The sequence below is a fragment of the Bos mutus genome, chromosome 20, assembly GCF_027580195.1.
Source record: "Bos mutus isolate GX-2022 chromosome 20, NWIPB_WYAK_1.1, whole genome shotgun sequence".
NCBI lineage: Eukaryota > Metazoa > Chordata > Mammalia > Artiodactyla > Bovidae > Bos > Bos mutus.
In genome coordinates this window covers 66,544,108-66,561,663 of record NC_091636.1, presented here as the reverse complement: position 1 = coordinate 66,561,663, position 17,556 = coordinate 66,544,108, and the positions used below count along the sequence as shown (strand labels likewise).

Here is a 17,556-nt window from a genome sequence, read left to right as displayed (position 1 = left end):
TCAGATAGTTAGTCACTCATTCGGGTCCAACTCTCTGCAACCCCGTGGACTGTAGCCCACCAGGCTCTTCTGTCCATGGAATTCTCCAGGCAAGAAAACTGGAGTGGGTAGCCATCTCCTCCTCCAGGGGATCTTCCTGACCCATGGATTGAACCCAGGTCTTCTGCATTGTAGGCCGATTCTCTACTGTCCAAGCCACAAGGGAAGTCTATTTGTCCAGATAAGCAGCTTCTAATTCACTCTGAGATATCCAGTGGCTCCCATGCTTTCTCTGAACTTTGGGTGGATCTTCCAACGCTGCCTGTTGTGACCCAGCAAGGATCACCTTGGTGACTGTCCGGAGTCCCCATCCTATTCTTTATCTTCAGTTCAGTTCAGTCACTCAGTTGTGTCCAACTCTTTGTGACCTCATGGACTGCAGCACACCAGGCCTCCCTGTCCATCACCAACTCCCAGAATTCACCCAAACTCATGTCCATTGAGTCGGTGATGCCATCCAACCCTCTCATCCTCTGTCTTCCCCTTCTCCTCCTGCCCTCAATCCCTCCCAGCATCAGGGTCTTTTCCAGTGAGTCAACTCTTCACATCAGGTGGCCAAAGTACTGGAGTTTCAGCCTCAGCATCAGTCCTTCCAATGAACACCCAGGACTGATCTCCTTTAGGATGGACTGGTTGGATCTTCTTGCAGTCCAAGAGACTCTCAAGAGTCTTCTCCAACACCACAGTTCAAAGGCATCAATTCTTTGGCATTCAGCTTTCTTTATAGTCCAACTCTCACATCCATACATGACTACAGGAAAAACCATAGCCTTGACTAGACGGACCTTTGTTGGCAAAGTAATGTCTCTGCTTTTGAATATGCTATCTAGGTTGGTCATAACTTTCCTTCCAAGGAGTAAGCGTCTTTTAATTTCATGGCTGCAGTCACCATCTGCAGTCATTTTGGAGCCCCCCAAAATAAAGTCAGCCACTGTTTCCACTGTTTCCCCATCTATTTGCCATGAAGTGATGGGACCAGATGCCATGATCTTTGTTTTCTGAATGTTGAGCTTTAGGCCAACTTTTTCACTCTCCACTTTCACTTTCATCAAGAGGCTCTTTAGTTCTTCACTTTCTGCCATAAGGGTGGTGTCATCTACATATCTGAGGTTATTCATATTTCTCCCAGCAATCTTGATTCCAGCTTGTGCTTCTTCCAGCCCAGCGTTTCTCATGATGTACTCTGTGTATAAGTTAAATAAGCAGGGTGACAATATACAGTCTTGACGTACTCCTTTTCCTATTTGGAACCAGTCTGTTGTTCCACGTCCAGTTCTAACTGTTGCTTCCTGACCTGCACACAGATTTCTCGGGAGGCAGGTCAGGTGGTCTGGTATTCCCATCTCTTTCAGAATTTTCCAGTTTGTTGTGATTCACATAGTCAAGGCTTTGGCATAGTCAATAAAGCAGAAATAGATGTTTTTCTGGAACTCTCTTGCTTTTTCGATGATCCAGCAGATGTTGGCAATTTGATCTCTGGTTCCTCTGCATTTTCTAAAACCAACTTGAACATCTGGAAGTTCACGGTTCACGTCCTGTTGAAGCCTAGCTTGGAGAATTTTGAGCATTACTTTACTAGCCTGTGAGATGAGTGCAGCTGTGTGGTAGTTTGAGCATTCTTTGGCATTCTTGATCAGCCTCTGTGGCAGAGCGTTTGTGTCATGGATTCACTGAACCGCTTTCCCTGCCGATCTGCTTCAGTCTGCTCGTGTCTTCCAGGAACGCCTCCGCGTTTCAGGTCCACTGAGGCCCCTCTTTCTTATTTTCTAGCAGTTATGCTGGTGGGAGTGGAACACAGTGCAACCAACTTGGAAAAGAGTTTAGTAGTTTCTCGCAGAATTAAACATAGACCTAGCCTTTGATGTACTCCTTGTCATAACCTGAAAGAAGTGAAAACAGGCACTTAAAAAGACTTGCATCTCGGTGGGCACAGAGGCTATCTACACAATATCCAAAACTGGAAACAACCCCAGAGTCCTTCGAGAGGAAAACAGATAAACATATCGTGGCATATTCATACGATGAATACTGTTATTCAGTTGCTCAGTCATGTCCGACTCTTCGAGACCCCATGACCTGCAGCATGCCAGGCGCCTCTGTCCTTCACTATCTCCCAGAGTTTGCTCAAACCCATGTCCACTGAGTCAGTGCAATGAATACTACCGATCAATAAAACAAAATACCGATACATGCACAACATGGATGAATCTCACCTTGAGACCATATATTGATTATATATTGGTTGGCAGATGTCAGACACAAAAGAGGACCTACTGTATAATTCCATTAATAAAAAAGTTCAAAAATAAGCAAAGCCACTTTATGGTAATAGATACCAGAACAAAGGGTGCCTTTGGTGGAGGCTTAGGGCGGGCTTGACACATCATGGAGTGAAGGAAATAGTCCATATCTTAACTAAAGTCTAAGCTACACAAAGGTCCATCTAGTCAAGGCTATGGTTTTTCCAGTAGTCATGTATGGATGTGAGAGCTGGACTATAAAGAAAGCTGAGCGCCAAAGAATTGATGTTTTTGAACTGTGGGGTTGGAGAAGACTCTTGAGAGTTCCTTGGACTGCAAGAAGATCCAACCAGTCCATCCAAAGGAAATCAGTCCTGAATATTCATTGGAAGGACTGATGCTGAAGCTGAAAGTCCAATACTTTGGCCACCTGATGCGAAGAGCTGATTCATTTGAAAAGACCCTGATGCTGGGAAAGATTGAAGGCGGGAGGATAAGGGGACGACAGAGGATGAGATGGTTGGATGGCATCACCGACTCGATGGACATGAGTTTGGGTGAACTCTGGGAGTTGGTGATGGACAGGGAGGCCTGGTGTGCTGCGGTTCATGGGGTCGCAAAGACTCGGACACAAATGAGCAACTGAACTGAACTGAACTGAAGCTACACAAGTGCATACATGCTTGAAAACCCGCTCAGTCGTGCAATAAAAATCTGCGCACTTCACTGAATGCAAATGAACCGTCTACTTTAAAAAGTTTGAAAATAAGATACTATTTTTGAGTACCAAATTTGCAGAGTTTATTTTTAATTATTTTTTTCAAAGCTGACATGAGAGCACTAACACATTTATTGTCCCGCATTGCAGGGAAGATAAACAGCAAAAAAGTTTCAGAAGATTCCATTATATTCTAATGCTTTGAAAATGCATAAGATAAATATAATACATGCTCTCAGTTTCAGCTAATTACAATATTTCACTCACCACCCCTCAGCTGTGTCAGGAAGCAGGACTGACTTTCCCAGAATACTATATTTGGACCCATATTTAGAGCTAATATTTAAGGTAACAGTGAATAGAGACATGCGCCACCTTGACACACAATATCAGCTGTCATTTTACACTTCCATACAACCAGAAAGGAACTGTCTTTGCCTCTAGCAAAGATAAAAAGGGCAGGAAGAATGAGATGATTATCTCTGGAAACCTCTCCAGGACCAAGCAGCTTCTTCAGAAAAGAATGTATGACTCATTTCATCAGTCAAGCATGCCTCAACTGCCAAGAGAAAAATCTAAATTCCGTAATCACAAAAGCCATCTCAAGCTCTTTCTTCTCTGCTCAAAAAGCTAAGTATAGCCCAAGAGGAAGCCTTCAGCGACCGTCGTGGTGATGGTTCACGGGGTCTTCTAGGCAGTCCCCACGCTGACCCCCTCTGGACTGGACCACCTGACCTTTGGAGATCATGAAGGAACAGCGTAGGGATGTTCTGCCAACTCCTGAAAGATGCCACAGTGAGGGCGGAGGGGAGGCAGCTGTGGGCCATGACGGGGAGCCCTCCACAGCCATTCCAGCACTCACGCAGCTCTGGGCGGCGAGCAGCTAAAACCCAAGGGCGATTCCCCTGTTTTGGCTTCCTCAGCACCCCTGTTTCTTCGTTTGTTTCTCAAACACCTCAGTACCTTTGTCATCAATTTTTTAGATTAAATATCTCCTGTTGAAACACTTGGCATATCTCTGTGTTGCTGATTTGTTGTTGTTGTTATTCAGTAGCTAAGTCATGTCCAACTCTTTGAGACCCCATAAAATGCCAGCCTTCCCTGTCCTTTACTATCTCCTGAAGTTTGCTCAAACTCATGTCCACTGAGCCAATGATGCCATCCAACCATCTCATCCTCTGTCGTCCCCTTCTCCTCCTGCCCTCAATCCTTCCCAGCATCAGGGTCTTTTCCAATGCATCAGCTCTTCACATCAGGTGGCCAAAGTATCGGAGTTTCAGCATCAGTCCTTCCAATGAACACCCAGGACTGATCTCCTTTAGGATGGACTGGTTTGATCTCCTTGCAGTCCAAGGGACTCTCAAGAGTCTTCTCCAACACCACAGTTCAAAAGCATCAATTCTTCGGCACTCAGCCTTCTTTATGGTCCAACTCTCACATCCATACATGACCACAGGAAAAACCATAGCTTTGACTAGACGGACCTTTGTCAGCAAAGTGACGTCTCTGTTTCTTAATCTGTTGTCTAGGTTTGTCATTTTTTTCTTCCAAGGATCAAGCATCTTTTAATTTCATGGCTGCAGTCACTGTCCACAGTGATTTTGGAGCCCAAGGAAATAAAGCCTGTCACTGTCTCCACTTTCCCCCCTCCTATTTGCCATGAAGCGATGGGACTGAATGCCATAATCTTAGTTTTTGAACGTTGAGTTTTAAGCCAGCTTTTTCACTTTCTTCTTTCCCCTTCATCAAGAGCCTCTTTAGTTCCTCTCCACTTTCTGCCATTAGGGTGGTGTCATCTGCATATCTGAGATTGGTGCTCTTGATTCCAGCTTGTGTGTTCCTGATTGGACCTGGACTATTATAGGATTAGCACCAGGAGTGAGTCCAAAAACTGAGAAGACCAGCTAACGGCTTTGACTTGAGCACAATGATGGAATCAGCGCTGGTGGAAAATGGCGAACTGGTAGTCAGTGCAAAGCAGCAGCAGCAGCTCTGTCGTGTTCAGCACCTGTGCTGCCTGAGATGCGGATGCACTTGAAAGGAAGGTTTGGGGAGAGCACACAGCTGTTGCACTTGACCCTGACGGTAGAGACACTGATGACAGTGGAAAGGCAGAAGATGGGGGCTCTGCACAGTGGGGAGAGAGCTGGTGGAAGGAAAACAGGCTCAGAGATCAGAACGCTCAGCTCAAGAAGAGTCAGAGCCGGCAGGGCACTCCACCATGGCCCTAAGAGACCATCATGACCCTTAGAACTGCAGCACTGGAGCAGCTGAAACCAGCCCCCAAAGCTGCTTCTTGAGGCTGCAGAATCATAAAGGACACTGAATTCACGGCCTTGCCAGCACTCAGGTGTGAGAGCCTGGTCATGGATTGGGAAGAAACAGAACCCAGATGACTGAGACTGGCCCATCTGGGTGACTTCGAAAGCTTTGAGAACCTAGAACCCTAACTGCCCTTGCCTGCCGAGAGAGTTTCACCACACCTGAATAAGGATACTAGCTCATATGCCTGGAAAAATGTTAGTCATTCAGTCATGTTCAACTCTTTTCGACCCCATGGACTATAGCCTGCTGGGCTCCTCTGTCCATGGGATTCTCCAGGCAAGAATACTGGAGTGGGTCGCCATTCCCTTCTCCAGGGGATCTTCCCAACCCAGGTATCAAACCCAGGTCTCCTGCATTGGCAGGTAGATCCTTTACCATCTGAGCCACCAGGGAAGCCATTCTATGCCTGGCGGCCCCATGCTAATCATACCCAAGGAAGTCCTCCCCAACACTCACCTGCCACTCCTCCCTGCCCCCAAACCAGAGCCCAGCTCACCCCAAGGGAGCAAGTGTCAGGTCTGATCCAAGAGGAGAGAGCTTGTACCCTGGGAGAAAGAAGCAAAGCCCTGCCCTGTTATGGCACAACCTACAGCATGTGGATGAGGCATCTGGATAAGGTATCAGGCCTAGGGGTCCAGGCTCCCTCACCACCACCTCCTGTGAGTCTGGGCAAGAGCCTCACTGCTATGACTTCAGACGTCTATGTTGTAAAATGGAAAGCTGAGTTTTCAATTAAATAATAAATCCTTCTGCATCCATCGTGGGTCTTGGGTAAGTGCAGAACACAGTATGGAATATTCCTTGATGTCCTCAAGCTCTTTACTTTAGAGCTTTCTAGAGCAACTTTCTAGGGAGCGCTCAGAGGGTGATAAAGACGTCCTCCCCAGAACCCCGGCTCCAGGAGGGCAGGACTCCTGCACTCTGGTCTCTGCAGTGACTGCATGAAGCAGGTGCTCATAGGGTGACGGCGCGGCACCATCCGTCCAGGTTTGAACCTTGGCTTCACTGACCGTTCACTGCGTCATTTTGGACCAGGTACTTAATTTCTCTATAAAGTAAGGCTAAACATGCTGCCTACTTAAGAGGTGTTAGGTCCCATCACTTCATGGCAAATAGATGGGGAAACAATGGAAATAGTGAGTGACTTTACTTTCTTGGGCTCCAAAATCACTGCAGATGATGACTTCAGGCATGAAATTAAAAGATGCTTGCTCCTTGGAAGAAAAGTTATGACCAAGCTAGATAGCATATTAAAAAAAGCAGAGACATTACTTTGCCAACAAAGGTCTGTCTAGTCAAAGCTATGGTTTTTCCAGTAGTTATGTATGGATGTGAGAGTTGGACTATAAAGAAAGCTGAATGTTGAAGAATTGATGCCTTTGAACTATGGTGTTGGAGAAGACTCTTGAGAGTCCCTTGGACAGCAAGGAGATCCAACTAGTCCATTCTAAAGGAAATCAGTCCTGAATATTCACTGGAAGGACTGATGCAGAAGCTGAAACTCCAATACTTTGGCCACCCGATGCGAAGAACTGACTCATTGGATAAGACTCTAATGCTGGGAAGGATTGAAGGTGGGAGGAGACGGGAACGACAGAGGATGAGATGGTTGGATGGCATCACCAAATCGATGGACATGAGTTTGAGTAAGCTCCAGGAGTTGGTGATGGACAGGGAGGCCTGGCGTCCTGCAGTCCATGTGGTCACAAACAGTTGGACACGACTGAGCAAACTGAACTGAGCTGAAGATTAAGTGAATTAAGATTCAGATCACATAGTGCTTGGGATGACACAAGCTACGAATTGCCATGTGAGTGTTGGCTTTGATGATTGGTGGAAAAACGAAGGCCATCATAGGTCATGTGCCTAGTGACATCAGAGATCAACACTATGCTGCCTTGCAGTGAATTCTTTTAGTGAAAAAATGTCTTTGAATTTTGGTCATGATCTCAACACCTCCGTTCAAGGGAATAAACAATGTGCACGACTCGGGCGCTGACATTCTGAGCTGGTCTGGTTGATGCCTTTTTGAGACTGGACTCCAAAAGAAATAGGACCAGCTGGAAAAAATCGATACAGCCCTTAGAGACAAAAAAAATAAATGGTCAAACCCAGTTCTGCATCTCTTTATAAAAACCACCACTGGAGAGAGCTGGTCCCGACATCACTGATTCAAATGCTCATAGGAGTGTCATTGGCGGGTACAGCGCAATTCCCAGATGACCGATGACGATGGTGATAACCAGCTTCCCTTCCTGTGTCCCTTTCTTCCCTTTGAGGCAGACAGGCCTCGGCTCTCTCTGCAGAGATTCCCTAGCTGTCCTCCTCCCCATCCCATCACCGCTTGCGAAGGGAGAAGGAACTCAGGACCCGCAGTTGTCCTTAGAGATTATTTTCTTTTGTGAAATGCTCACAATTCAACTGTCCTAATGGTGTAAACTTAATCTCTAATAAGGTAAATTTTAAAAACTTGTTAACTTTTTTTCCCATTGTAACTGCAACCTATTCCTTTTCAGAGTGTTGGAAAATCAAATAAACAAGAAAAATTTTAACACGAAGTGTAACCTATACACACTGCTAGGCTGGGTAGTTACCCAGTCATTCTTCTCACACGGAACTTTCTAGAATCTCCTGGGATAAGAAGGAAAGGTCCTTCTTCCCATTCCTGCCTTTACCGTGCAGTCACTGAAGCAAGTCTCCAGGTCCGTGGACTGGAGGGTTGAGGGGACAGTAAACTGAGAATACCTACCTGTACTAATGTAATAATTGTTACCATTTCAATTTTCCTCCTTCAGTCATTCTTCCTACACACAGCTTTATGTAGCTGTAGCTATAGTGTGGATATACCTTTTCACTCTGCTTTCTTACTTGAAATTATTAAGTTCATCATAAATATTTTCATTTTGCCATATAATCTCCATAGCTATAAGGTTATTGCTGCATACTGTTCTCTCAAGTGGATTAGGTATAATAGGTAAGATGACCACAGTCTCACCTGCTGGTCAGTCCTGCTTTGGCTTTTTGCTTCAGCATCAGTATTAAATGAGGTCCCAGGTAGCTCAGATGGTAAAGCGTCTGCCTACAGTGTGGGAGGCCCGGGTTCAATCCCTGGGTCTGGAAGATCTCCTGGAGAAGGAAATGGCAACCCACTCCAGTATTATCGCCTGGGAAATCCCATGGCCGGAGGAACCTGGTGGGCTACACTCCATGGGGTCACAAAGAGTCAGAGGACATGACTGAACGACTTCACTTTCTTTCATTTTAACTTTTACTTAAAAAAAAAAAGCTGCATTCAGAGAATAAATTATATGGTCACTCTAAAAATCTTCCCAACCAGAAATAAAGACCTTATAGACAGCTGCCTGGGATTTCAGTTAAACCATTCCCAAACCACATGGGATGACACCCCTGCTTCAGGTGAGGCCTCCCCCAAGGCCCGCTAGTCTGTGTGGATGACAGTCACATCTACAGAGGCTTTCTCACCTCCAGCTCCAGAGCAGGACCAAAACTCAACCCAAGCAGAAACCCTGTAGCGCAAGGTACACTCTGGGGCAGCTGGTCAACCCCAGCACAGGACTCAGGGACATGGGGTTGGTGTGCAAGGCTCAGCACAGGGCTGAGCTGGGCCAGCTGCTCAGCTTCTTTGAAACAGCTTCTTCATCAATAAAATGGGTCAGATAAAACCTGAGATGGCGTCTCTGGCCGAAAATGATAAAACATGTAATGCTTGCCTGTCCCCACCAGCATCGCCACCAGATCTTCTAACATTCCGTCTTCCCACAGGTCAAATGAACTCAGCATATTTACAGACAGACCCTGTCATCTTCCTGCTCCACTTCTCTTTAAAAATCAGAGCTGGATAGAATGGGGGTCACAAAAATGTCCAGGAGACCTGGACAACTACATCACAGTCAGTTACAGCGAGACTTGGTCACCAGCCACTGATCTTGCCTGGGCAGAAGCTCTGCCCAGTCCCACCCACTGAAAAAACAGCCTCCACGGAGACGCACCTTTGTACCTCGTCCCGATCCAGGGACCATGTCCCAGCGTGCGTGCACTTGCCACAAGCCAGCGAGGACTGGCCAGCACCCTGCTCTGCTGGGAGACAACCCCAGAAAACCCAACTGCAGACCATCAGATCTGTACTTAGTTCCGGGGTGGTCTGAAAAGTTACTTTTCATAGTGAAAATTTTTAACAATTTGGAAAAAGTGAAAATGATAGAGACATTTAGAAACAATCATCATGATGACATTAGAATGAACACGCTGGGCAGACGAATTTAGAGGGTCCTCGAGATAGATGAAAGCCAAACCAGAAACAGCGGAGAAGTCTGGAGTCAGCCCTGAGCCATCTGGGTTTTCCGGGGGATTCCTCCTACTTTCATAGCTCAGTCGGTAAAGAGACTGCCTGTAATGCAGGAGACATGGGTTTGATTCCTGGGTGGGAAAGATCCCCTGGAGCAGGAAATGGCAACCCATTCCAGTATCCTTGCCTGGAGAATCCCATGGACAGAGGAGCCTGGCGGGCAAGAGTTGGGCACGACGGAGCGACTAGGCGCGCACACACCTCCTACACCGCGGTGCTCATCACCGCCCCACCCGGTTCCCAATTGCGCAGCCGGGCCACGCACACCAGACCCGGCCCGCGGGGCAGCGCCATCGCTGCAAACATTGCCTCCACGGCTTCTCTGGTTGGTCCAGCTTTGGGGGTTTTTTGTTTGAAATTTCACCAGACAAAAATACTTGTCAATGGGTTCGAGGCAGAAAGAGAGGGGAGGGATGAAAGCGCCCAAGTTGAGGGAGGCTTCCCACCCTTTCCTCTGCCGGTCCCGAGGTCACCCGCGGGTACCGGAGTCCGGGGCCCGCCCCGAGCACCCGCGGGCGCCAGCGTCGGACGCAAAAGCCAGTGCTCAGAGGTCCCTTCCTTCCCCTTTCGGAACGCAGGACCCCTGTGGCGTGGAGGGGACGAGAGGAGCCGGGCCGGGACGCAGGGGTCAATTCATGAAACGGTCATCTTCTAAATAAAGTCCTGACTCGAGGCGTGGTGGGGGCGGAGGGGGGTCGGGGCGGGGGCGGCTATTCTTTAGGGCCTTGCGGCGCTCACGCTCACTGAGTCCTACTTCCCAGTCCCCGATTCTTTGATTGGTCTTTGGGAAAGCGCTGGTTCCGCAGACCCGGGTCCCGGATTGCCGTGTGGGACCCCAGGCTCCACTTGGGACGAGGGAATCAGTAAACAGGTTGCTTTCCATCCTTTCCCCGACGTCCCCTTCCCCTCGGGATTGTTCGAATCAGGGGAAGCGAGGTCGGAGGTAGGTCACCGGCCGGCGGCCAAGCCTGGATCCCGGGGCGGAAAGGCTGGGGGCTTCCGAGACCCCGAGTGCGCGCCCACACACGCCCCTTGTCTCCCTACTTCGCATCCTCGTTCCGCTTCTGCCGGGCTCCGCGCGCGGCGCCCCCGCAGCCGGGCTCCCGGTGTGGCCGGCGCGCGCCGTTGTCTCCCCCCAGCGGCCGTGCGCTTGTAGCCGCCCGACCCGGGCGGGCGGCTAGGGGGGAGCGGAGAGGCTCGGCGCAGGCAGGCCCACGGCCCCGCCCCGCGCCCCCCCGCCCGGGCCGGCAGGACCGCCCCCTCCGCGCCGCGCGCGGCTCAGACGGAGCAGCCGCCTCTGCAATGTCAGCAGCCGCAGCGGCAGCGGCGGCGGCGGCGGAGACGCGAGCGGCAGCGGCCGGGGCCCCGCGGTAGCTGCCCGCGCGGCACGGCACGGCCGGAGCCCGCGGCCCCCTCGCTGCCTCCGGGGCGCGGCGGCCGGCTCTGCGCGCCCCGGCGCGGCGCTCGGACTCGAAGCCAGCCCCGGCTGCGGCCGCGCACAAAGGACCGCGGACGCCGGGCTCCGGGGACCGGCCGGCGGGGACGGACCACCGCGCCGCGCGCCCTCCACGCCTCCGCTTCCCCGGCGGCCGGAGCCCGAGCCCGAGCCCGAGCCGGCCCCGTCATATGACAGCGGCGACCCAGCGGCCGGCGAGAGCGCGTGCTGCCCACTCGCCTGCGCCACGGCCGCCGGCGCCGGGGGTGGCCCGCGCCGCGCCCCGCTGAGTGGTCGCCGGTCGCCGCCCCGCGCGCCCCTCGGGCTCCGGGCGCAGGAGCCGAGGGGAGACCCCCGCCCGCGCCGAGCCTAAGATGGCCACGCTGCTCCGCAAAATCGGGCTCATCCGCCTGCACAACCGGGACACCGAGGACCCCAAGCACCACCACAACAACCACCGCGCCGGCGGCGGCGGCGGCGGCCCGCAGAGCGCGGCGCTGCGCGGCAAGGGCGGCGCCAAGAGCGGCGGCCACAAGCCCCCGCAGCAGCCGCACCCGGCCGGGGGCGCGGGCGACGCCAGCCCCGGGCCCGGCAAGGGCAAAGGCAAGCGCGCGGCGGAGCTGGCCCCGCGCGACAAGGCGCCGCCGCCGGCGGCGGTGGCGGCGGGGCGCCGGGCGCCGGGGCCCCGAGAGCGGGCGGCGGGCGCCAGGGCGGGGCCGGGCCCGGCGGCGGCGGCGGCGGCGGCGGCGGGCGGCAGCCTGGTGCCCGCGGCGCGCCAGCAGCACTGCGCGCAGGTGCGCAGCCGGCGCCTCATGAAGGAGCTGCGGGACATCGCGCGCCTCAGCGACCGCTTCATCTCCGTGGAGCTGGTGGACGAGAGCCTGTTCGACTGGAACGTGAAGCTGCACCAGGTGGACAAGGACTCGGTGCTGTGGCAGGACATGAAGGAGACCAACACCGAGTTCATTCTGCTCAACCTCACCTTCCCCGACAACTTCCCCTTCTCGCCGCCCTTCATGCGGGTGCTCAGCCCGCGCCTGGAGAACGGCTACGTGCTGGACGGCGGCGCCATCTGCATGGAGCTGCTCACGCCGCGCGGCTGGTCCAGCGCCTACACGGTGGAGGCCGTCATGCGCCAGTTCGCCGCCAGCCTGGTCAAGGGCCAGGTAAGCGGGCGGGCGGGAGGCTCGCGGGGCGCGCGGGGCGCCCTTGAAACCTGCCTCCTACGGGGAGACGTCCCCCGGGCGCCTCCGCTCGACTTGCCTAAGCGTTTTCTCACTTGCCCGCTTTCCCATCCCGTCGCTCCGGGTCTCCGCCTCTCCAGAATTCGGGTTCTCCCTCCCGCACACTCTCCTGTCTCTCCTCCTCCGTCCTTCTCGCTGATCGTCCCTCCCGATCTGCCTGTCCACCTCCGGTCCTCGCCTCAAACCTGCTGCCTCCATCCGCTCCTGCCTTTTTCCCCCTTGCGCCTCCACCATCTCCGCCTCCTCCCTCCCTCTCTGCCCCCTAATCCCCCTCTCCTCCCCTCCCGTCCCATCCCGCCCCCGCCCCCGCCCAGGTCTCCTCAGTGGCCTCCCCATCTCCTGTAGCCATAATCTCCCCGAAGGTGAAACTTTATATGGATCTCGTCATCTAAATGTCCAGCCCAGTTTATCGCCCCCTCACCCGCCACACACACAGAGGTCTTCCCCACCCCCGAATAGCTCAGGGATGCCCTGCGTGCGAGTTGGGGGTGGTGGGGTTGTCTCTGCAGAGGGCCAGCTGCCTGCTGCCGAATCTGCTCGCTGGCCCTGCTTCGTCCGGATGGGCATCTAGTGCAAGGTGAAAATTCTGCTCTTGACAAATTTCACTGGAGAGGCAGAGGTGTGGTGTGAGTCGTTCTGTAAGTGACAGGCCAGACTCCCCCAGGAAACGCCTGGGACCTGCCTCTCACCAGGACCATTGGCTCCTGGGAGATCTAGCTCTCTCTCAGACCTATGAACTTCCTTCAGTTTCCTCATGCCCCCAGGGCTTAAATCCACCATCAGGGTTAAAGATTTTTGACGACTGAAATCAGGGGCAAGCTTGATGTCCGAGTTTTCTCGCCTCCTGCCCCAGATGGCAGCTTTACTGTAAAGAACCCCCAGAAAACCTGAGAACGGAGAATGAATGAACCTTCTGAAATCCTTTCCCCTAATCCCAGGGACGGGGGAGCGTGGTGGGCTGCCGTCTATGGGATCGCACAGAGTCGGACACGACTGAAACGACTTAGAAGCAGCAGCAGCAGCAGCAGCAGCTGCAGGCAGAGGTGTGATGGTTTTTCTCTTCCCAAGCTATATGCTCTTGATCATGTTCAGGTTGGTTGATGTTTTCCTAAATCTCTATTGAGCATTGCTGCTACTGCTGCTGCTGCTGCTGCTAAGTCGCTTCAGTCGTGTCCGACTCTGTGCAACCCCCGAGATGGCAGCCCACCAGGCTCCCCGTCCCTGGGATTCTCCAGGCAAGAACACTGGAGTGGGTCTATTGAGCGTTACTTAAAAAAAAAAAAAAGCATAGTTTTATGTGGGTGTGTTTTAGGTTTATGGAGAATCACTGTTTTGTTTAGGAGACCCCAAATGACCTTGATGTGCTCTTTCTACAGCCAGCATCTTAGAAGCCATCAGTCCCCTGTCACCTGCCCCTTCAGGATCTTTCACACTAATCAAATAATGCTTGTTCTGCCAATTTCACTAGAGGTGGAGCCCCTGGGATTCCACGCCAATTGCCTTGGCACTTAATTCTTGACTGAGGTCTGTTTTCACCAAGTAACTATCCTGCTAGTCCAGCTTTCCTGGGGTTTAGCTTCCGCTTGTTTCTCCAGTTCGAAACAGCATGAATGTGGCAGCTTTAGAAAGGCGAGGTTTAACGCTTTTACATCAGAAATTCACCCTGAAGCTTGTGATTTCGTGCTGGCTCTGATGTGATGGGAGCCTGCTATGGGATACAAGCCACGGGGGTCAGAGGGGGTCCCGTTTATATTATCAGGATTCGTACAAATGATGGGGAAGACTTTTTCACAGCAATGCCATCTGTTGTTGGTATCAGAAAGCTCTGCTAATCAGAACTCTCTAGAACACTCTCTTACCATCTTTTATCCTTCATGGGGATGACTTTGAGGACATGGGGCAGAGGAATATCATTCTGCCTTATAATCATAGAATCATAGCATTTAGGTTTGGAAGCGATCCCAGAGGTCACATGGACCTCAGCATGCATTTTGAAAGATGCAGGAAAATAAAGATTTCAAATGACAAGTAAGGACTTTTTTCCCTAAGAAGAGATCTATCTTAGTAAGTTGTTAATAAATATTTGCCACGTTCACATCAGTGCTGTGAGTGATCGTTCTGTTGGTGCCTTGGCACTTCTATTAAATTGGGCAAGTCCTTGGGTATATATTTCTTTTCTCCGTACTCCAAATTGAGAATCTTCATACAGTTGGCAAGATAGAGACCTCATTGTTGCAAGTAATTATCAACATTTTTATTTATTAGTTTCAAAATCTTAGTTGAACTCAGCACCTCCCCCACCTAGCATATTGTGTTATACTTAGCCTGTTCCAAAGTCTAGCATGTGAAATATCTGAAAGGAAGAGGATTCAGAAATTTTTAAAAATACCAATTCATTTCCTTTGCCCTTTTCCTGCTAACTTCAGCATCCAAAAGAGTCGTGTAGGGTACACACAAACCCCTCAACATGCAGTGTAAGGACCGGAGGAATGGTCGCCCACCAGTGTCTCAGGCTTCTCTGCGGGACAGGGTCTGGGTAGTTTGGGGGCCCTGTGTGTTAGGCGCCTTTCCTGCTTTTGTGAATTTCCTACCTACAGGTTGTTCATCGCACGTACCTTGGTTACCGAATTATTTCCATAGTCAAAGGTAATAAATAGGCTTTGGGAAAGCAATCAAAACACCTGATGAGGTTTTCAAGGAGAACCAAGAATGCTACGAAACCAACAATCACTTTAAAAGGCAGAGCGGTTCCAGTCTAGTTACCTTCCCCTCTCTGTCGGCTCTTTCTTTTTGTAGGATTCATTTTTCTTACTGGACAAAGTTAGAAAAGTCTCCGTTTCCTCTTTCGCAACTGCTAAGCTTAACTTTCTGAATTGGGGATAGCCTAAAGTTGATTTTGTTTCTCTGCCTTTAGACACATCATAAAATACTTTTAGCAGAGCATAGCATAATGAAGTCGCTTGTCGTGTCCGACTCTTTGCGACTCCATGGACTGTAGCCTACCAGGCTCCTCTATCCTTGGGATTTTCCAAGCAAGAATACTGGAGTGGGTTTCCATTTCCTTCTCCAGGGGATCTTCCTGACCCAGGGATCGAACCTGGGTCTCCTGCATTGTAGGCAGACGCTTTACCATCTGAGCCACCAGGGAAGACAAAATACTTTTAAGGGTCATATTGAGAAGAGATCGGTTTTCTTAATCAAATGGTCGCATAAAGAAGAGATCTGCTTCACCATTTTGTGTTGAGCATTAAATGTTTGGGTTTATCTTTGCGGTGTGACGGATCAGCCATTTCACGTTACCTGACTCTTGGAGGCCCCATGTTATCAACATCTCTGGTGTGCTGCTTTAGGAATTTTGTCTGTTTTAAATTAACTTACCAAATATTTCTTCTGTATATATTCTGTGTAGAGATGGTGACGTACATACCTTGCCTGTTTATCACCAAATCTTCTTCTGACTCCAAAGAGACATTTTAGCTAACTCTTCGTTTGTGAAATTAAAAGAGAAATCGCCATGCCTTGGAGGGTCCTGCCCAGGCCATGCCCTGTGTGTACTGGGTCTCACTCCTGGAATAACTGATGATTCTACAGATGCCCTCTACTTGCACTTGTCTGAGCAGAAGGCTCCCCAAAGTGACTTGCTGTTGTTCAGTTGCTCAGTTGTGTCCGACTCTTTGTGACCCCATAGAATGCAGCACACCAGACTTCCCTGTCCTTCAGCATCTCCCAGAGCTTACTAAACCTCATGTCCATTGAGTCAGTGATGCCATCCAGCCGTCTCATCCTCTGTCATCCCTTTCTCCTCCAGCCCTCAATCTTTCCCAACATCAGGGTCTTTTCAAGCGAGTTGGCTCTTCACTCCAAAGTATTGGAGCTTCAGCTTCAGCAGTATAGGAGTCATAGTGGCTTGAGGGTACATTAAGTTGGGGTTCTATTTTCAGATCAGTGTCCCTCCTGAGTGTCTCCTTTTTAATTAGTGAGATATCACCCTGGGCAGGGGAACCAGATGGTGCTTGAAAGAGAGTTTCTTATTCCTCCTCTGCCCCCTTGGTGCCAGCCACAGGACTCAACCCAGCAGGAGGTCGATGCATTAGCAGCAGTGGCCCCTAGCATGTACTGTTGGCTCTGTGCCAAGCTCTGGGCAGCTGAGCATTAGGGTGATCAGCTTACCTGGCCCCGCTGTTCCAGTGGTCACTATACAGGTGAGGGAACCTTAGCTCCACGCCATCAGGGGAAGTGAATGCCGCTTCATGTGCTGATACCAGCAATGACTGTGAGGCTCTGAGCACCAGCCCACATTGGTGGTGGTTGTCCTTGATGGCAGAGTCACACGCAGGCCAGCTAGGACCCTGATTATCTCCAGCCGGTGGTTGGAGGTGACCTATGTGGTCATCATTTGTGTCCACAGAGGACAGGGACACAGTCAGCCATCAGCAGAAGAATTAGAACAGTCGGACTGAAACACCTTCAGTTCTCGGTGTTTGAACTAGAAGTAGGTAAGCGATTCTGGGACAGTTGAGTTTCCTGACAGCAATCGTTTCTGGAATTTTGGAACGCAGCAAAGTGGCAGGTGTCCAAGCTTGTGAACGTATGATGAAGAAGGAGCAGCCCTGCAGATCAGCTTTGGTTGATGATAAAGTGCATCTCGGAGGTCAACTTTAGCACTTCAAGGGTTCTGTGTCATAGGTGTTCCTGAGTCTGGCGCACACACACACACAGCCCATCTTCAGGATTTCTTCCAAAGTACTAGGCCTGGAAGTAGCTTTTTACTTGTTACTGCACAATCTCCATGGCTTCCCAGGTGGCTCAGTGGTAAATAACCTGTCTGCCAGTGCAGGAGTCTCGGGTTCAGTCTCTGGATGGGAAAGATCCCCTGGAGGAGGGCATGGCAGCCCACTCCAGTATTCTTGCCTGGGAAATCCCATGGATAGAGGAGCCTGGTGGGCTACAGTCCAGGGGGTCGCAAATGAGTCAAACACAACTCAGCGACTAGAAGCAAGCAAACGAAATCTCAAAAAGTAGCGAAGAACAGCCCTATGGGTTCCTAAAGTGTACTGGCGTCTGAGCTGTTGTAGTTCACACAACATTCTGAAAGCACTGTGTGGGCTTGCTAAGTCTCTGACCCAAAGTACCGCAGTCTGGGGCGCTCAAACAACAGGCATTTACTTCTCACCTTCTGGAGGCCAGAA

The 17,556-nt window shown here is 51.0% G+C and overlaps 1 protein-coding gene and 1 non-coding gene across 3 annotated transcripts in view; one reads left to right on the top strand and one right to left on the bottom strand.

Moving 5' to 3' along the window:
* Positions 1 to 11,362: 11,362 nt before the first annotated feature.
* Positions 11,363 to 17,556, top strand: part of UBE2QL1 (ubiquitin conjugating enzyme E2 QL1) — a 57,280-nt gene continuing 51,086 nt past the window's right edge. For both annotated transcript variants that reach the window (XM_070357748.1, XM_070357749.1), the window contains exon 1: positions 11,363 to 12,289. In XM_070357748.1, coding sequence (XP_070213849.1) covers positions 11,498 to 12,289 — 792 coding nt within the window. In that variant the 5' untranslated portion in view covers positions 11,363 to 11,497. The remainder of the gene's footprint in view (positions 12,290 to 17,556) is intronic.
* TRNAC-ACA (transfer RNA cysteine (anticodon ACA)) lies at positions 15,443 to 15,515 on the bottom strand. The gene has a single exon. It is a non-coding gene; the product is annotated as a tRNA-Cys (tRNA).